At 45.2% G+C, this 21,505-nt stretch overlaps 1 protein-coding gene across 1 annotated transcript; it reads left to right on the top strand.

Moving 5' to 3' along the window:
- The first annotated feature begins 592 nt into the window (after positions 1–592).
- Positions 593–20,904, top strand: hs3st1l2 (heparan sulfate (glucosamine) 3-O-sulfotransferase 1-like 2). The gene is made up of 3 exons (XM_080766205.1): positions 593–790; positions 18,008–18,396; positions 18,778–20,904. Exons 2-3 carry the CDS (start codon positions 18,151–18,153, stop codon positions 19,441–19,443), a joined length of 912 nt encoding a protein of 303 aa, XP_080622331.1. The 5' UTR covers positions 593–790; positions 18,008–18,150; the 3' UTR covers positions 19,444–20,904.
- The last annotated feature ends 601 nt before the right edge of the window (positions 20,905–21,505 follow it).

The raw sequence follows: 21,505 nt of genomic DNA, 5'->3' as shown, positions 1-21,505 counted from the left end.
AGATATTTGCTGCCATTTGCGTTCTGTTGTTGTGGCAGTTCAGCGTAACTTATTCATGATTCAGAATTTCAGACAGAAGGAGAATATAAAAGGAGAAGAGAAAGAAACAATAGAGGAGATTAAAAACCCAAGAAACTCATGTGGGACTGAAGGGGAAGGAAGAGTAAGACATTGCACTCTATACTCCTACAAGGTCTCAGGATGAAAGAAAGCCTGAAGACCTGAAACGAGACAAATAAAGGGAGAAGATAAAAGATAAAGGGACTGCAGGAGAGAGGAGGGGTGGAAAGGGAGAGAGAGAGAGAGAGAGAGAGAGGGAGAGAGAGAGAGAGAGAGAGAGAGAGAGAGAGGGGGGAATCTCCCTGAGGGGACAATGTGTTTGTGCAGAGAAGTAATCTCTCTCTCTCTCTCTCTCTCTCTCTCTCTCAGTCACTCAGTTGGTATACAGCATTGGGGGCGGCACAAAGCAAAGTCGCTCACTTCGCCGGCTCAGGGACCTGCTGATGTGCGCACTGACAACGAGACACAGACTTCACACGCGCACACACACACACACACACACACACACACACACACCTTGGTGGAGCGTTGAGTGAGCACAGTGAAGGAAGAGACTAGAAAGACAGAGAGCGCACACCAGGGGAAGGAGAAAGGAGGAAGACTGGAGGAGTGAAAAGAAGAATTTCAACAAGTGAAAAAAAGAATTAAGATAACAGAACTGAACAGAAGAGAATTAAGAGAAGAGAAGAGAAGAGAAGAGAAGAGAAGGGACATATTGGGGCAAAGGCAGGTAAGACCTCTGTCTTTTCCTCTCAAACTCCCTTTTAATACACTCGGATGTTAATTTAATTGTGTGTTGAAATGAACGCATAAGTTCCATTTTCTGCATGTGCAGTTCTGATTTCGGAGTTATTTTATATAAGGTTCTGTTCATTAACCTCACCTGTTCTCACTCGCTAGCAGTTCATGACCTTATCCCTTGTAGGCAGTGAAATCTTTAAGTACATTATTTAACAACTTAATCCTCATAGGCCTACTTCGTTGAGAGGGGTCCCCCAGGGCTCTATGCTATGTCTGCTCTTTCTCTTAAGAGTAAATAGCAAAATCTCCTATTCGTAGTGAATGTTTGGCCCAGAATAGGGATGCTAGGTGTTGGTTACTGTATATGCCTGAGCATTGATTAGGAAAACTCAGTCGCTAGCTGTTCTGAGGCTCCAGTAGATAATCTTGGCTGACCTTTTCTTCTGAGGGGAGATGTGGGGTCTCCCCAGTGGGGCAGGTATAAAATCTTCTGTGTTCCTTTAAACCAGAGTGTGTTCAAGGAGGTCCATGTGTTTCCATTTGCTCACTCGCAAAGTCAAATGAACACTGAGGATTTTTCGGGTGAGAGACGTGAGCACGTTTGACAGATATTAATGCTCACACAGGGAGCCAAAGAGGCGTGTGTACTTGTGTATATGCCATGCACACACGCGTGTGCACACTTGCGTGCGTGATTTAGCGACACAGAATGTGATTGAAAGAAAGAAAGAATCTAGTAGTGGGCATAAAAGAGAAAACAGATTTATGATGTTTCAGTTGGCCAGTTGTGGAACCAGTTGTGGATTAACAGGCTGAAGTGTTGGCACCGTGAGAGATGTTGGTGAGACATTTCTACTGTACTACGTGGTACATTTGGTTTGGCTTATTGTGCATAACTTGTACTATTGCAACTCTGCGCCGCCCGGTGCTACTTTCTGCACTCTATAAGTCACCCAATTGTCCTTCACACAAAAAACATATTGTAACAACTCGCTGCAAAATCACAAAATAAACAAAGCATTGTACGTCAGGACAGTGGGAGAGTGGGAGAGTGGGGGGGGGGTTGACCTTTAGTCCTACAGTTTTTGGACAGTTATGGGCACTGGACAGAGATACAGAGAGGTGGATAAAAATTATGAAAAAATATGATTATGATACCGGTATGGTAAAAAGAGAAAGAAAATGAAATATTGAAAGAGAGAGAGAGAGAAGAGAGAAGAGAGAGATAAAACCAGTGATTCTTGCTCAATGCTACACAAGATGTTATCATGTCCCCACATCTCAACGAACTGTTCTAGACAGACAGAGAGAGAGAGAGAGAGAGAGAGAGAGAGAGAGAGAGAGAGAGAGAGAGAGAGAGAGAGAGATTAGAGAGTATGCATGAATGGAGCATTGTTTGGGGATCTGTACCAAAACAAGATGTTAGGAATCATGTGAGATGTTAACAGTTTTTGGGGCACGTCATTGTAGGCGGAAGTTGTGCTGCGAAATACCATGATAGCTGATCTACAGTACAAGCTCACAGTGTTTGTGAGCTTGTAGATCAGCTATTCTCTCTATTCATAGTAGGACAAAGTATAGGGCTTAAATAGTTAAAGCTTGACCAAGATCACCTGTACTTGCATACATATTGTACATGTTGAATACTGTATATTTCCTGTTCATTCACACACACATCCTTTCTTGAGAGAAAAGAGCCCTTCTTGCCCAGATTCATGAACCTGTTGGGTTTTGTAATGTCTCAGCACTGGCTTATCTCTAAGAAGAGCTATTAAGTGCTGTGCTGTCTTAGATCTGCAGCACTATCTAGCACTGTCCTCATATACAAAACTATAAAGCTGATTTACACACAGATATCTGTTAACCACAGGAACCCTATCTAGGCATGTCAAAATAGACCAACATGGATGGAACAACTGTCAACATTTGGCCAAAATAGTCGATCTTCCCAAAAACCTGGAAGTGGCCATTTTCGTTATCGTACAACTAACTACAGTACATGAGGCTTTTCTGGTTCAAATGTCATTTTTTACACAAAATAGTGAGGTGATATATTTATAAAATATACTAGTATATAAATATAATATAAAATAAATATTCCCTATGAAATAAACAGGGAAAATTAAATAAAACATAGGCAAAGCCTTAGAGTGTGCTAGTAACATTAATATTGTTATTTTGAATACGATTGGGAACATGAAATGAAAGATATTGAGAGACTTCTTGAAAAGGTCATTGTGCCATAATGCCATGGGGTCGAGATTTGTTACCTGTGTATGTGTGTAGGGCTGCACGATATGGACAAAATGTCATCATGCGTGTGTGTGTGTGTGTGTGTGTGTGTGTGTGTGTGTGTGTGTGTGTGTGTGTGTGTCTCTGCCACCTTGGCAGTAAAGTGCATTATAACTGTTTGGGCACATTATGGGGCATTAGCCAGACGAACGTCTCTGAATAATGCATGGCCATTATTTATGAGCAGAGTGCATACGGTACGGTACGATCCTCTGAAGCGCACTGAACCACACACACACACACACACACACACACACACACACACACACACACACACACACACACACACACACACACACACACACACACACACACACACACACACACACACACACACACACACACACACACACACACACACACACACACACACACACACACACACACACACACACACACACACACACACACAAACACAAAATCCCTCCCTCTGCCTCTTCTCACTCTTACACACTCACATGAAATCTCTCTCTCTCTCTCTCAATGGGATAAATTGGTGTGTATGTGCGTGCGTGCGTGTCATATTGTCCAAACAGTTGGACAATATGACTCCATCCCAACGACATGAAAAGGGCATCAGATGATTGGTCCGCGCTCCATTGGACGGTCAATCATCTCTATCAGGCTCGCCCACAACGAGGCCATTAACGCTGAAGCTGGTGTCTGGTGTCATTACCCCTGCATGGCGCCCGCCGTCACCTCAGTCATTTTCAGGGGACTTCCGTAGAGAGGATTCTCTGAGGTATAATTGTAGGATAACTTATTTTCAAGGCTTCATCCGACAGTCATATACTAGGCTCACACTCTGGCCCTGCTCTCAGAAAATGACCTTGCATGCAAACGGTAGCCACTACAGAATGCATGTTGAGTTAAATAACTTAACTCAGAGAGAGTAGAAGATAAAAAAAGATTGTCGATACTTTTGAAATATTGATCAACATTGGATCATTTCCATTAAACCTATTTGAAAACACAAATGCCATTTCAATATGAAGACCGCTTTATCACAATTCACGAACATATTCACCTGCCAATTTCACACACAACAGGCTCACTATAGTATTCCACAATGCACAATAAGAACGAGACCAAAAAAGGTCTAAACTCTAAAGCGTTGGTGTTTTTTGTAGAAATATTTAGTTTTCTAAAACTGTCATGGGCTGCCACAATACAAAGACATTTTATGGATATCCCAGTGCTCTGATTGGCTGAGTCGGCATACAACATGTAATGCTATTGGTCTGTACAAGTACGTTCCAATTCAGTCATGCAACCTGCAGGTAAACGGTGTGCCGGATCCTGAGCCCCTGGGCACCGAGGCCCCTGGGCACCGAGGCCCCTGGGCACAGAGGCCCCTGGGACCCTATAGGCACCGAGGCCCCTGGGCACCGAGGAGCAGGGTGAATTAACACAGGGATGACCCTGGCTGGCAATCAATAGTCCAGGTGTGTTATCTGCTACTAGGCTACAACTATAGACTTACTTTTCAAGCACAACTAATGATGATTGGTTTGGGAACAGATGCCATGAGACAAAACATACAATGAATAAAAGGAAGTAAGTCATGTGAAATGGAAAATGCATTTGTCTCATCAGCAACGACGACGCAGCGGTGGTGAATAAAGACACTGACACCACAAACCATTTGACAAGACTTAGTTCTGAGGCCATGAAAAAGAAAGGAGGAACTGATTCTCAGCCATATACGCATATAGTGTACTTGCACTCTACTGTACATGAAACTGGATCGAGTGCTGTCATCAGTGTTTTAAAGGTCCAATAAATCATCTTTGCATTATTGTTTGATGTGCATAACAAGTTTTTACATAATTGATCGTGCCTTTATTTTTCATATTAAACCTAGATCATTATAATTAGCCTGTAATACAAATTTTAATGGTGGTAATACTGCCTGGTGAATGTAGATCTTACCTAGCTTGAAATAATAATAATAGATCTTGTGCCTAAAAAGGTTGCTCAACCCTGTTCTATAGTATACACGTCCAGGGGCCATGCATGGGCATCCAGATTAAGGACAGCCAAACTAAATGTCTGACCATCTTGAATGAGCCTTCGGAGGCCCTTTATTGCTCTGGGTCCCAAAGTTGCCTACTCTTTACCCGTTCGTAAAATGTTGCTCTATTATGTGGGGTCTTTTTAATTCAGTATTTTGAAATGTAGGGCCAAGCTCTGGTTGGAACAGTGGTCTCAGTTGGTCCGATTTTCTAGAGGCCCCCCATGACCTTTGGGCCCCTATTGGGCCTGGACTCGGCCAGGTATCCTGCTCAGGGTAAACCTACAGTATAGCTGGTCAGCATATCAGTAATGACATGCTGGTTTCTAGATATGATGTTGCTTGATCTGAAATGACCCGATGAATCACTGGGTCTGCAGTGGTGACACTGCATATGCTGCCAGATTTCTCTATTGCCCTTTGCACGATGTACCCTTAAGTAATTCTCATACAATTTAAGAGCTATTTTATGGGGTGAGCTATTAAGTCTCATTTGAGGTTATGAGGTTTATTTAGGCCGTGCTGAGCTCCAGGGTTGCCATATACTCATCAGGAGGTTAAGCTAACAGGAGGGCAGTATACTTACTCACTGTGTTTGTAGAAGCTTAGGGGGGAGAGTTCATCAACCTGGCAACCACCCACTCTGTTACAGTGAAGGCCTATGATCACTGCTATTTGGCAGGGTAGCATGCCCACACATACGGTAATCACAGTCACATGCGCGCACAAACACACACATGCGTGCTTAGCGCACACTTGCACGCTTAGCACACACATGCATGCATGCACGCACTACCAGACCCTATAAGAGTCAGTTGTTCTTGTTTCTTTTTGATAGATGCAAGTTATATTATGTACTGTACTGTAGGCCTATGTTGGTTACTTGTTATGTACATGTTATGTATATTAGATATGTTTGCCTGGTATACTGGTTCCTTTGTATCACTGAATTGCTGTTCTTTGTACTCTATGTACATGGCCATTTCACCCTGTTGTTTGTTGACTACTAGTGTCCGTGCCATTTCCCCTGATCCTGCCCTCTTAAAGTCACTCTGGACAGGGTCTGCTAAATGCCTAAATTATAAATTGTACCTGTGGAGACACAGGCAGGGCCGGGCCGTCACACATGGCTGCTTCTGAGTGGAGGTGACAGGAGCCCCTGGCAGCCAGCAGATGGAGGGAGCCGGAGAGGTCCCACCTTTGTACGGACACACACACACACACACACACACACACGCACACACACACGCACACACACACAGAGGGTTATGGGGACCGAGCTGGGACTCTGTGGAGGTGCAGTCTGGGTCTCGGCGCTGCCGGCGCTCTTTAATTACATGACCTGGTTCTGGTTGTGTGGTCGGGGGGTTGGACGCCTCCCCAAAGTGTACATAGAAGTAACATTATGCAGAGGTTACAGGAGAGACGATACAAGTCCCCAGTGTATCTCAGTTTTTTGTTTTGTTTGTAATTGCTTGACTGTGTCAATGTGACAATTACACCAACAAAGTACACTGTGACAGTGACAGTGTACTTTGTTGGTGTAATTGTCACATCATATTTATTTTCGCTTCAACAAAAAAAATTAAGACATGCCCAAAATAGGGACGCCAGGTTGGAAGTGGTTACGCAGCTGTGCTTTGGTCCTCCAAATCGGTGTCCCGCAACCAGACCCCACACGCCCACCCTGTTGTGACAAATGAAATCGGTCAAGCCAATCTCCCTCCTATCGACATGGTTTTTACAGTAAACAGAGTCAGTCGATAGACCTGAACGCCCCCACGCACACACACACACGCACACGCACGCACGCACGCACGCACCAAAGCCAAGGTCAAGGGAGGGCAAACCAAAAAACTCCAGGGGAGGAAGTCCGCTCTAGATTTGCGGGGTCACCTTGATGAATTCCAGACAGTGGGAGGGGACCTGAGACATGAGCTGGGTGTACGTGTGAGTGTGTGTGTGTGTGTGTGTGTGTCTGGGTGTGCATGCGTGCGTGTGTGCACTTATTCTGCGCATGCGTTGGGGAGCTCTGAGGTTAGCGGCGGCCGTTAGCGTATGGTGTCATTAATTTCAAGTCACAGGGAGGGCCTGAGGACCCCGGCCTCGGGGGGAGGGGGGGGGGGTAAGGAGGTAGCAGAGAGGAGGTGTAGTTGGGGGTAAGTGGGGAACGCAATAAAGCAATTTAAGAGTCACAAAGTGCCTGGTCAATCAAAACCAAGTGCTTTGTGTTCTGTGTGTGTGTGCGTGTGTGTGTGCGACGTGTGTGTGTGTGAGGGCAGTGTATTATCGTTAGTGGCCACAGACGCTTTATATACTACAAACTGATCTAACACTGACATGATTGAGGAGAGAGAGAGAGAGAGAGAGAGAGAGAGAGAGAGAGAGAGTCAGAGCAACATATGCAGTATCAGAATCAGCACACATCACAGTTTTACAAGTAAAAACTTGTGTAGAATTTGTTTTTGTGCATGGCTCCCATTTTGTTGTTTTTCCAATAAATAAAAAATAATTGGAAGAGGAGGGGGGGGGAAAGGAGATCAATGCAGGAGCTTTTTCAGTTTGAGCAAAGCTTCTATACCACAAACTGTACAAGTAAAATGTTTCCCCTTGCATGTGCTTCCTCACATCAGATAATGACCAGCCAATTAGGTCTAATTTGTATGGTTACCTCAATTGTGATGCATGCATATAGTTTGCATGTCTATGTGTTTATGTATTGTGTGTGTATGTGTCTGTCTTATCTGTAGGCCTATATGTCTGTCCGTCGGTCCGTCCGTCCATCTATGTGGCCTGTTGGGTTCAGACAGCAGTGAGACCAATCATGCGTTGTGGACAGCCGTGGGGTTTATTATTGTCCCCGTAGGGCACCGCCTGGCCGCAACACCACGCCAACTGTGCCATCATCTGTAACCCCGGAGCAACCCTGGTCCCATGCACCCGTCCTGCTCACTCTCTCTGTACCGCTTCCTTCTTCACCCTCTCCATTGCTTCCTCTCTCTGCTCTTTGCCTCTCCATTGTTTCCCTCTGTCACCCCGACTCTTTCACATGCCTTTGTCTTTTCCTCAATACCATCTATTTCTGTTGCTTACCCCCCCCCCCCCTGTTTTCTCTCTTTTTCTTCCATCTCTCTCTCTCTCTCTCTCTCTCTCTCCTCTGTTATTTGTCCTTCCATCACATCCCTCTCCATTCTCCTGGATGCTCCTTGTCTCTGGAGTCCAAACCCCATGGCGAGTTGAATCTAAACAATGGTTGTTGCCATAGCAAGGCAGGCTCTCTCTCCTCTCATCTCCTCTCTAACTCACCCTCAATCTTTCACTTGCATCTGACCCTCTTTCTTCCCCCCCCCCCCCCCCCCTTCCCCCTTTGCACCTTTTTTGAGTTGTGCAACCACTCCAAGGAACAGCAATGTCCTAACCTACCTATGTGACTATGTCCTAACCTATGTTTAGAGTACCAGTAGGGGCAAAAGTGGCGCTGTTGTGCCAGAAACAGAGAGAGAGATAGTGTTGCACTGTTGCCTGCTAATTACAGAGAGAGAGAGAGAGAGAGAGAGAGAGAGAGAGAGAGAGCGAGAGAGAGAGAGAGAGAGAGAGAGAGAGACACACAGAGAGACAGAGGCAGGGGGAGACGGGTGTTGCACCACTCAGTTCACACGGGTGTGATTTTGCCCTTTCACTTGACTTTCTCACTACTCTCCCTCTATCCTCTCTGACTGTATTTAACCCAGAAACTGCAGAGTTGAGGAACCCAAACAATATTTGGGTGCACTGGCCCATGATAACATTGATGAGACACAGTGAGGCATAGCTCCATCTGTCAACCTGCCCCCATTCCAAACGTCCACGCGTCCACACACACACACACACACACACACACACACACACACACACACACACACACACACACACACACACACACACACACAGTACAGTAACCCAAGCATACACAACATGTGCTTGCAAATAAATGCCTACCTCCACAATAGTTCACCCCGCAAGCTAACCCTGACCCTACATTCTGCTGAGCTAATCCTGCACTTCAAAATCCTGAGTGATAAACCAACTCTGAGGGTATATGAAAAATAACCCTAAATGGCTGAATTAACACTCATTGTGTGCATACTAAGCACTCATGCACCTCAATATGCGGCTGCCATTGACACACACACACACACACACACACACACACACACACACACACACACACACACTACACACCGTGTAAAAAGGGGTGGATGGAGATTTGTCCCACTAGAGCTCCCGCTGACCTCAGACGGTCGGATCACAACGGAAGCACCCCTCCCTCCCTCCCTCTCTCCATCCCTCCCTCCCTCTCTCCATCCCTCCCTCCCTTCGGCATCACCCCTGGTTGCCCTGCTTCCTCTGCGCCGGGAGTGTCAGGCCATGTGTGGGTTAAATCCACAGTGACAGGTCAGCCTCGTCTTATACTGTCAGGCCGAGCTGTCAGCTCCGCTGTCTTGTCTGCCTGACATATGTGGCCCCTGGCACGCAGCGCAAAGTAAACAGCGGGGGAGAAGGGGATGGGGGGGGGGGGGGTTGGGTGCTGCATGGGGTATAAGTGTATGTTCGCTGATGTGAGAAAGTTGTCCTTTGCTACCCTGAAAGCTTGCGCCATAACCACTTACCCACTTAAACCCCGACACCGCATCCTGGGAAGAAAAAGAAAAAACGCCTCGCTGAAAATGGCCGATCTACAAGCTCACAGCGCGTCACAAGGCGATGCGCTGTGAGCTTGTTGATCGGCCATTTTCAGCAAAGATATTTAATGTAAAAACAGAAAAGGCTGCTACTATAGAGCCCTGAGGGACTCCGGTCAACCGGGTCAATAGGGTTTAAGTGGTTGAGACTTCATGTTCATTGAAGTGAGAAAGTTGTCCGTAGGTCTCTGCAAGCTTGTGCCATGACCACTTAAGACCTATAAGCTTTGTCGTACGATGAATAGTAGAGAAATATCTAGTACACGTTCTGAGTGTTTGGCAATTGCAAGCAAAATGGCTGCCAATCGAGGTCAAATGCCTGGTCAAAGTTCATCCATGTTGCACGCCACCCACCCACGCTTCAGAAGCGCTACAAGTGTCATGCCAAAACGCCACAAGTGGAGTCTCCAGTCCACAACCTTGTTGTCATAGAATGGAACGTTAACAGGACACATACGGTTTTGACGCGCCTGTGAGACCATGCCTTAATCAATTAAACCAGGCTTATGACGACTAATAGCCTATCATGCAGACAAATTTATTTTGTGCAAGCACCATCGTTTTGTGTTTCCATTTTCCTAAAAAAAAAAAACAAGAACAGAGGGGGAGCTTAGTTGCACATAGCTAATTTCTGAGATGTGACATTGAAGATGATTCTGATTCTGATACCGTGTGGTCACCTTTAGAGAAACAAAGTGACAAGTAAGAAAGTGCCGGGTGGCGGTGTGACTGGCTCAGGGGACCACGGTGCACCTTCTACCTCCCCCTGTCCCACCTCTCCACACACTGGGCCGTGCGCCAGGTGTGGTACACACGCATGCACGCACGCACGCACGCACGCAGACCTGTAGAAATTAACATGCGGGCCGGGGCGTGTGCCCAGACACCCCATGCCAAAAGCCCTTTTAATTAGAGCAAAATACACACACTCCCTGCTGCAATGGCCCCTATAGCTGTCTGTCTGTCTGTCTCTCACACACACACACACACACACACACAGCTCATTATCAATACCCCATACACACGTGACACACACACGCATGCACACCAGAAGAGATGAGGAGAGGGTGCTTTTTGACATTTGGTACAACTGACCTAGATCTTCAAATGCGAACTGCAGAAGATTACGAGGGGGGTGTGTGTGTGTGTGTGTGTGTGTGTGTGTGTGTGTGTGTGTGTGTGTGTGTGTGTGTGTGTGTGTCAGTGTGTGTGTGTGAGAGTGAGTGAGTGGGTCCCTCTAAAGAGTCTAATTTGAACATCAGCAGGGAGTTGATGGGCCGAAGACAGACAGTCTCACTGAAGGTCAGAGAGAGAGAGAATCAGGACTCAGTAATCACCCTTTCTCTCCACAGCTACTACCCCCCCCCCCCTCTCTCTCTCTCTCTCTCTGCTTCTCCACCTTCCAGTCTCTCTCTCAGTCTCAATCCGTCTGAAAGAGGAGAGGAGATGAGATCCGTCTCTAAACACTATACAGCCCCCGTTCATGAAGCATCTCTCTCTCTCTCTCTCTCTCTCTGCGGAGGGTGTTTCTGAGTTCATCATGTTTTCACACAGAGAGATGAGGCGTGTTCAGCGGAGAAGGGACGTCACACCTTCTCTCATTCCGTCATCCTCGGCTCAAGTACCTTGGCTCCTTTTTGTTTGACCAATAGGCTATATAATAGTCAATGTTGGTCAGGTTGCACTCCCTATATACGTGTGTTGCAGCTGCACGTATACACGGCACGGCATACAGGAGAAACACTCTAGAGCTCTTCCTCTTTGTTTTTCTTGTTGACGAACACAAGAGGAAGACTCCAATGTGGTCCCCACTCAACCGACCCCCCCCCCCCCCTCTCTCTCTCTCAAATGGCTTCATCTATCCTGATTATGGACTCCCCCCCCACGGTTTCCGTTGGATATCTCCACTCCGGGCGGGAAATGGGAGCATACATTTTCTTTTGTTACTCTGAGAGGCAATCATCTGTGTCACTGTGATGTATACATGCTGTAAGCACTGTGCAGGGAGGGAGGATGGGGCTGCGTGTTACCTTTACCTACACACACACACACACACACACACACACGCGCGCACGCACACACACGCACACGAACACGAACACACGCGGAGGAGGAAAGAGCATGCAGACAGAGAGACTGCAAGGAAGGGAGACAGCTTTGTTGCCCCATGTCTACTTATTATAAGCGACTTTGGGCTTGCTTTTCTGTAACGTTTTTTAATGGGGAGTGTAAGTTGATTATTTGGGCTTGCTTCCTAATGTTGTTTAAACCAGTGGTTCTCAAACATTTTACATGTCAAGGACCCCCAGATTAATATGTAATTGTCGGCGTATACATCCCCATCTGAAAACCCCCATACTAGATGCCCCCCCCCCCCAGATTAATTGGAAAATAGCAGATCTACAAGCCTACAACGCATCACAACATGTTGCATTGTGAGCTTATAGTAGGCTAGGCTATATAGGTATAAAGTGTCGCTTCTTTTTGGGCTTGTTTTTATAGATCCGGCAACAATGAAGTGAGGGAGGGAGGAAGGAGTCCAGAGAAGACCATGGAGGGCCATGAGAGACAGATAGATGAAGGGACAAAGAGAGTGACAGAGAAAGGGGTGGGGGTGGGGATGAGACAGTTTTATCTAAGTCCTACAGCCATGCTGATATGGCGAGCTCCGAAATCCACCGGCTTTCACTGTGGTACCCCCTACCAGGGACAATCTTCCTCTCTGCCTTACATTCACACCTCCTGCGGAGCGCACGCATACGCACATGCACTCACCCACACGTGCGTGTGTGTGTATGCTATACGAGGGCATGAATCATGGTCGTTTTAGGACGGCACATTTATAAATGGCCTTTTCTTGAGTTGCAGAAATATCCATTCTGCATCCATCCCAGTATGACACGGCGAGAGCTTGTAGGTTGACTGTTAGGCATAACTCCAAACCTAACCCCTGAACCTGACCTCTAAATGCTTGCTCGTACAGTATAACCAGTCTGTCTCGACAGACTAGTATAACCCTGTAACTAGTATCTTTTCTCTTGTTAGGACCAGGATAATTGTCTATTTCTAAAACGAAATATTAGTACACTTATGGGCACATTTGGCCCTCACAAGAATACTGAGTGTAGAAACACATGCACACGCACACAACCGTGCCACCCCTCCGCCTCCCTGTGCAGGATAATCCTACCCCCACCCCAAATACCAGCACTCACCCAAAAGATATTTCCAATGCATGGCCAGCCAGCAGACACACATGCTTCGTGTTTGAGCGCACAGCACAAAGGGATGCTACAATACACACATATGAGATATCGCTCACACACACACACACACACACACACACACACACACACACACACACACACACACACACACACACACACACACACACACACACACACACACACACACACACACACACACACACACACACACACACACACACACACACACACACACACACACAGTGCAACCCAGATTCGGCACAAACAAGGGACTACATTATTCTCGCTCCTATGCCACCAAAATGCCCTACCAACAGTCATTAAGACATGCGAATCTCTTGACTCCTTCAAAACCGCTCTCAAAAGGGCACCTACAGTACGGACGGCTGCAATTCGAAACTGGCCCCCGTAAAATCTGAACCCCTCACCCACCCCTTTTCCCCCTCATTGTATATGTTTTCTTTTCCCTTTTTACCTCCTTTATGATGATTTCCTGTTCTTTGGCTATATAGAAGTGGATATTTAAATGTTAGGATGAATTGAACAAGGTGGACCCTCTTGTAAAACAAGTGTAGTGCTTGAATCAAACTTGCTAAGACACAGCGGCTGTCCCAAAATGCACATGACAGGCATCTGCCTTTCACAGATAATTGCATACAACTCTCACCCTTTTTCTTCCCCCCCCCCCCCCCCCCCCAACTAGCGAGCTATACTGATGTCCGTACAGAGAACTTGTACATCGTTTACAATCCTGGCATTGTTGTAGTTGTTTTGTTTCTTTTTTGTTACTTCTTTTTTCTTTTACCATCCTGCTGGTTAATTTAAATTACAAGAAGAAAGGAGGGAGGATGATGAGGGCTTGGCAATGATTCATGTGAGCCTCGTTGAACAAGGCCAACCGAGCTCTCATGTGGGCCAATAATAAAGAGCGGCCCGCCCATTAGGAGCGCCTAATGAAGTCAGCCATTTTGTCGGGCAAAGTGCAGGTATTTTTGGATATGGCTATGGTGATTTCATGTCCTATTTATTTAGATTAGGCAAGGTTCTATATTTGTGCAGGAGGATGCTTAACGCACACCAGTCTTAGTAGTGGTGCCAGCTCACGGCAGAAACATCTAAAGAGGTAGAAGAAGGCAACTGCCTTCTTCAGGGTGTATATATATGGGTGTATATATATATATATATATATATATATACACCCTGAAGAAGGCAGTTGTACTGCCGAAACGTTGGTTTTTACTCTGCATCCTAATAAATAATCTGCACTTTGGCTATCAGTGTGTGCACTGTGCAGCCATCCTTTTTGTCTTTTTAAGAGTTCTATATTTGAACACAACTCTACGAAGTAAAACATTCTTCTTATCACCACAACGCCACAGCCAGGCAAGATTACATTCTATCCAATAGTTGAAGCCCCAAAATTACAATATTTAAGATAACTTTTGTGATTAATTTAGGAGCAGTTGGGACTGGAGGCTGCCTGTGTTAACGTAGCACTGTATGCATTAGCAGACTTACTTAACCAATAACCTACTACAGTTATAGTAGTTACTCTGGTGGACCCCAGGAAGAATAGTTTCCACTACAGTGTTTCCACTACGGTACGATATAGACTTTTCTTCCCTCTACAAGCTTACAGCATGCTACGTTTGTGAGCTTGTATATGGGTTATTATTATGCCAAATGTTCGCCTTTAAATGACATGACCAGAATAGGAACGCTCTAGGGTTCATATGGTTAAATAGAGTTGTGCATCAATGTAAATGTGAATCAATCCAACTGCTGACAGACAGCAGACCGAGTTGGAGGTGCCGGACACAAAGTAGCCTACAGCCAAAGGGAGTGACATCAATGTGAGAGAAAGGCGATCAGTAAGTAGCGCGATGGGTTGTGAGGAGATGTGGAGGGATGTAGAATATCACAGAAGCCAGGGGGATGTTCCACTGTAGTCAGTGGAGAGTCAACACACACACACACACACACACACACAGGCACACAGAGTTTATGGTAACAGTGATGACGCCATGTCACCAAGCCAGGGGATAGCGCTGAGGTGGATTGGGACACAGCCATGTTCCCTAAAGGTGCAATTAGCACCTGGGCACAGGAACAGCGCTAGACGCCGGGTTCCTCCCCTGGACCAGCACATTGTCTGAACTAATTAATAACTCCACCGCATCACAGCATCTTCTCCAGTACAATAACAAGGCTAGCAAACAGTGGTGGCGGTGGGACAAACAGAAGGACGGGTGTTTTGACACCACTGTGTGCACCTTAACAACATTACACAGCTGGGAAGAGCAAACATTGATGATGAGTGATGTGAGTAGGGCTGCATCGACTAGTTTCTTAGCGATTTTTATCGACATACAGTAGTATGAATGAAGACCTCTCCCTCCAGTGCCACCTATATATAGCAACCCTGTATTGAATAGTCTATCTATGTTGTGTGATGAAATGTAATGTTTTTCTTTTCTTACCCCAAAACAATCTTTCAGAAATGTTTGTTTGCCATGTGATGCCCTTGAGTAGTGATTCTTAGCACCTGAGCTGATCTAGAGCCCTATAAAAGCAACTTATTCATCTGCACTGACGAATGTCGCAGGACCGAAACGTTATTGTCTCCACCAGGCCGAAGGCATGTGGAGAGAGTATGTTTTGCACTCCGTCCGTGTGTGTGTCCTTCCGTCAGTCCTTCCGGCCGTTATCAGCTAATCTCTGGCACCGTTGGCCCGATCCATGCCAAACTTTGCACACACATTCCCTGGATGCCAACGATGAACCTCTGCCCCAAATATTCCTCAACGGCCTGTTATAGCGCCACCATGAGGCCGATTTAGGCAAAACACATTTCTGTAGATAACTCGTACACATTTTATCCATACATCACACAATTTGGTATACACCATCTCCATAGTCATGTGATCAACACAGATCTGCACAATTTCCCATCTTCCATCATGATTGGCTAAGATTGGCTTCCAAAGCTCACATGATTGGTCCGTTTCAAACAAATTGCAACAATTCACAAACAGTGTCCAATTTCCATGAAATTATACACGCATATTTCCACTATAGGGAGGACGACATGCCACTATTTATTTCCCAAATCAGCCTCACGGTGGCACTATAACAGGCCATTTCCTGTTTTTACCTATAACTGCATGGATCTGTATATGTAACTATGCGCACTCCCTAGAGGCCATGGAAAACATTTCCCCTGCATCCCTCCACATCTGCCGGTTATAGCGCCGTCGCACAGATTTCATCCAAATCGGTACACATGATCTCTGTAGTGATCAAGACGAGCCTGTTCTCAGATTCTAGGATTAGCTAAGATTGCCTTCCAAAGTTTTCAGGAGTAGCCCGTTTTGTACAAAATGCTGCACATGTCCTCATCCAGAATTCTATCCTCAGAGATGCTATGAGTGATCTGGATCTGCATTTCCTCAACAAAATGAAGACAATTGTTGCAAGAAACAAAACAAACAAAAAAACTCCTAAACATTTTGCCAAACATCACACACACTCCTATCCTCCTGGTGGAGACCTGTGCCCAGAAGGGCACTTTTTCTAGTTTTTAACCTCAATTTGAGCACAGAGCACTTTATGAGCATTCATTCAAAAATAAAAATAACTTCTATTTTCTTAAGTCTCTGACTAAGGAGTCTTCCATAACAGTTCATGCGGCGAGCAAGTCTTTTTCTGCCAGTTTTCCATCCACTATTTCTGAAAATGTTTGTAAACAAAAATGTTTACAAAAGAAATGTGTAAACAATCTTTGAACATTTTTGTCTATAATGACATGCTCAAAGTAGCACCAATTTGAGAGAGTAATAAATTGCCTTGCACAAGGGAATCATTATGATAACTGTCTGTCACTGTAGCAGAAGTGAGCATCATTCATTCAGTTTCCCTGTGCAGATGTAATGTCCGATATATCATGCATTTTGTACGGAAAACTTACACAGTAATTAATACACTTAATACATGTGTATTCATTTTAAATTAGGTCTGGTACTGTATGTTCATGCTTTACTGGAGTATTTCCAATCATTTTACTTTACTACTCCACTTCATCTCAAAGGCATATGTATATATATATATTTTTTTTACTGCACTACAATTATTTGAAAACTTAAGTTACTAGATACTATGTAGTACATACTATGTATTTTGAAACCACTTCAGATGTATACTTTGTCTAAATAGCGATTTGAAACCGGACTCATAATAGACCATTACAAGTTCTACAATATGGTATTGAGTCAAAGTAAGTCTGGTACTGTATGTTGCTGCTGTGTTGAAATAAGTTAACTCACCACAGTTACAAAGCCTCTTTCGAAGCATGTATGTACTATGCTTTTTATTGAGAGTCAATAACCTCATATTAAAACCATAAAGACAACAAATTGTCTACACTGTAAAAGTAGCTCATTCGAACTCGGAAAAGCATTTTAATGGCCCCTGGGAGAGCCCTAAACCGCATAGCTGCATTAATTTTCAATACATTGCACTCTCTGTGCTTTAGATGTGAATGAATATTTGATATCCCTTGGCCGTAATCATACCACTGTCCTATATTCTACTTCCATGAATTTACAGTACTCTGCAAGTGCTGTATAAGACTGTAGTCTTCTCAGATGGTCTAACTATTTGAGATGTAAATTGATAAATATATAAAAGAAGTTCTCACTAATCACACATCCCTCAAAAGGGCTCTTTTTCTTTCTTTCTTTTCTTTTAGGTATACACCTGACGTTTACTTGATAGTTGTTACATGCCATTTGTCATTTACGCTTTTCTTATGCTGATCCTTTCAACTGCAAGTTGTGCAAATCACAGAAGCTTTAACGTAAAGGCATTTCACCCACTCTTGTGATTTCTATCAAAAGACCATTGTGAAAGAACTCTTTGACGCCGGACACTAATGTGATATTCTTTTCCTGCAGGTTGTCCACTACAAAGGAGGCTGCCGACTGGTAGCAAGGTCATCTGGGTGCACGCCTGGAAGCTGGAAAGTGTGGGCATATAACCTCCACTGCGCCTCCGTGTGTGTTTAAGTGTGTGGGTGTTCTCTGCCCAGGAGGACACCATGCTGTGGACGCTGCTACTAGCACTGCTGGTGCTTTTTCTACTGCAGAGCCAGTTTTGCACATGCATATGGGGTGCACGGGCCAATAATAAGGCTCCCAGCTCCTCGCCCCAGTCGTCCTCCTCTGAGGCCACCCAGCAACAGAGGTTACCTGGTGCCATTATTATTGGAGTGCGAAAGGGCGGAACCAGAGCCCTGCTGGAAATGCTCAATCTCCACCCGGATGTGGAGGTGGCAAAGGCTGAGGTAAAATACAAAGGTTATCCGTTTCATACTATGGCTGTGCTCAACCATTATCTCCAGCATAACGCTCAAAGTACCATTTACATTTGCAAGACATAAAACACTTTCCACTCAGTCGTTAAATTGCACTCACACAGTCATTAAATTATGAGAGGAGAGGATTATACTTTGGTATAACATGGTGTCATATTATTTTCATGTGCCTAGATTATGATTTCATAGGCTAATATCTAATAGTAGTATACACTTTGTAATTCCTTTGATGATCATATTAGCAACTGTCATATGTTTTAACATGTTTTATTGACATTACAAAATGTATTAATTTCAGATTTTGTGTATTCTTTTCCATTTGTCACTCTTATCTACAAATCCGTTTCTCAGGTGCACTACTTCAACGTGGAAGAGCACTTTCGGCGGGGGCTGGCGTGGTACCGTGCCCAGATGCCCTTCACCCTTCCCGGTCTGCTCACTGTGGAAAAGACTCCCGGCTACTTTACGTCACCCCAAGTCCCAGCGCGGGTGTGGGACATGAACCCTGCCGTGCGCTTGCTCCTCATCGTCCGTGACCCAGCCGAAAGGCTGGTCTCCGACTACACCCAGGTCCTGCACAACCGCCTGACCCGCCACAAGCCCTACCAGCCTCTGGAGGAGCTCCTGCTCCGCAATGGCCATGTGAACCCTGGGTACAAGGCACTGCAGAGGAGCCTCTACCATCAGCACTTGGCGCGATGGCTTGAGGTCTTCCCCCACGAGCAGATCCACGTGGTGGATGGCGATGCGTTGATCCGTGACCCCTTTCCTGAGCTGCGGAAGGCAGAGAGGTTCTTGGACCTGCCGCCCAGGATCAGCCCTGACAACTTCTACTTCAACACTACTAAGGGCTTCTACTGTCTGCTCTCTGCGGGCCATGACAAGTGCCTGGACGAATCCAAGGGCAGGCCCCACGCGCCTCTCAGCACCCAGGCCTTCAAGAAGCTGTGCCACTACTTCAGGAAGCCGAACAAGCTCTTCTTTGAGATGACTGGGAGATCCTTCTCCTGGTGCTGAGTGTGTGTTGAACACAGAGGGCTTAGGAATAGAGACAGGAGACAGAGACTGTGTGTGATGTTATTGTTGGGTAGATGGACACTAGCTTGATTAAAGCATTGAACATAATCGTTGCGGCTACTTTGCCAGACATAAGCAGTGGGCATTGAGAATCACCTGCAGGGTGACATGATAATCATTGGCTGGATTCCAAGTATCTTGCTTATTGTTTTCTTTTTCCTCACTTGACCCGGAAGTTCAATTCTGTCTCCCATTTTGATGGTCATGTGAATGTCTCTTGTTCCTGAGGATTAGGATCTCTGAGGAGCTACTGTATGAGCGGGCAAACTTGAGTGTATCCTTACAGGACGACTTTACTAGCTGAACAGACTGATGTTGCAGAGTACAGACTCCTCCCTCCCTACAGCTGTCAACGTTGCTACATGCACGTGTCATGAGGGGGCCATTAAACTGTGGCATATCTAACTTTCATTTCCATCAAACAAACAGTCATGAAGGTGGTTGGTGAGGCTCAGCTGTGGACGTCGCTTAACATGACGCTTCAGAGGAGCTGACATGCAACTTCTGTGGACATAATTTCCTTGTTTCCTCCCTCCTTGCTTTGTTTCCTCCATTCCTCCTCGCTGGGAGAGACTAAGACGACAAGGAAAGGACTCGTGATAGAAACTAAAATGCATGAGCATGATAGAGACCTGGGATGCAGCCATAGTCAAGAGTATCAATATAACTGAAACACTGGAAAGGTTTTTGAGGTTCTCTATACACCAGGCCAACACAACCCTTTACTGTGACGGTGTGACCACACTGGTGCCTGCTTGGATATTATGTCCGGTCCTGATGTACAAACTGGAACTGACAAACAAAAAGCCACAACACCTGTGCCATACACACATTTTGAGAACCGCAGCGCAGAGGAACTGAATTTCATGTTTTTTTGTATGGGACTTTTAAAGAGGACGCACAGATTTAGAAGACATGAGGAAATTAAAAAAGAGAAAGAATGGGATGGAATGTAAATGTTGCACTAAAGCCTGATTTATAATACTTAGTCATAAGATGGTGTTCCATGCCAACAATATTGTGTATTTTGCCAAAGAACACCGTTGTATGATAGAGTATACAGTAGAATGCTTATATTGCATACAAGGTCAATCAATGATAAGACTCAATGTACTAAGTTACAACAGTTTGAATAGGAACCGATTCTAAACTTCAACTGATTATTGGTGTAAAAAGTGTGCTAGTTGATAATGTTTTATTGAGTCATGAATGATGATTACTGTTATTTTGTTACTATTCTGCTAGATTGATATTTCACTTTCAGACATTTCTATTTTTGGTCTTTTGGAATTAGCTATACTTTTGAAGACAATTGTTTTTACTTTACTTTGAAGGCTGCCAGTGTATTCGTGTTTTCTAAAATGTTCTCCTAATAAAACGTGTGCCGTTTGTGTGAACACACAGCGTGACTCGACTACATTCTGAACCCATCTTCATCGCACAGACCAGCGAACCGATAGGATCCACTGGCTGTTTGGCCAATTTGAATCCGCCCCTCTAGCCCATTTTGACCTGGGAACGATTCTTCAAATGTCTTCTAAATCCGGACTGTTTTCTTGAAAAAGCAGTTTTTCTATGTCAGTCGTTCTCAAACACTTTCATCTCACTTCTCACGATTCTTCAAAAATAGCAGACCTACAAGCTCGTAGCGCGCCACTCGGTGGCGCGCTATGAGCTTGTAGATCTGCTATTTTTCAATAGCTAAAGCATGACGTAATGCTAACACCAAAAGGAGTTCCCGCCCAAAATGGGCTAGACTAGATATCACACTGGCTGGGGCCACGCTGGGCAAGACCTGTCCTACGCTGTAGACGCTATCATTTTTTTGGGGCGGAAGTTGTGGGATTTTGGCGGAAGTACCGCTCAAGGAAAGTACGCGTTCAGTTTACATTCTCTGTGAATGAAACAAGTGTTGTGATTGGTCAGAAAAATATCGTATCCGGGGGAAATACATCTGAAGGATGTTCTGAATCTGGACCGACACTTCTGCCGATAGCGCCTC

Source organism: Protomyctophum bolini, assembly GCF_963924005.1.
Source record: "Protomyctophum bolini genome assembly, chromosome: 6".
NCBI classification, from domain to species: Eukaryota; Metazoa; Chordata; class Actinopteri; order Myctophiformes; family Myctophidae; genus Protomyctophum; species Protomyctophum bolini.
Note: the sequence above shows the minus strand (reverse complement) of the source record. Positions and strands in the feature narration are given on the sequence as shown.

Bases quoted from the DNA above. Each gene is read 5' to 3' on its own strand.
- hs3st1l2 (XM_080766205.1), top strand. From the start codon at position 18,151: ATGCTGTGGACGCTGCTACTAGCACTGCTGGTGCTTTTTCTACTGCAG. The intron at 18,397-18,777 runs GTAAAATACAAA...TCCGTTTCTCAG, and splicing joins TGGAGGTGGCAAAGGCTGAG to GTGCACTACTTCAACGTGGA.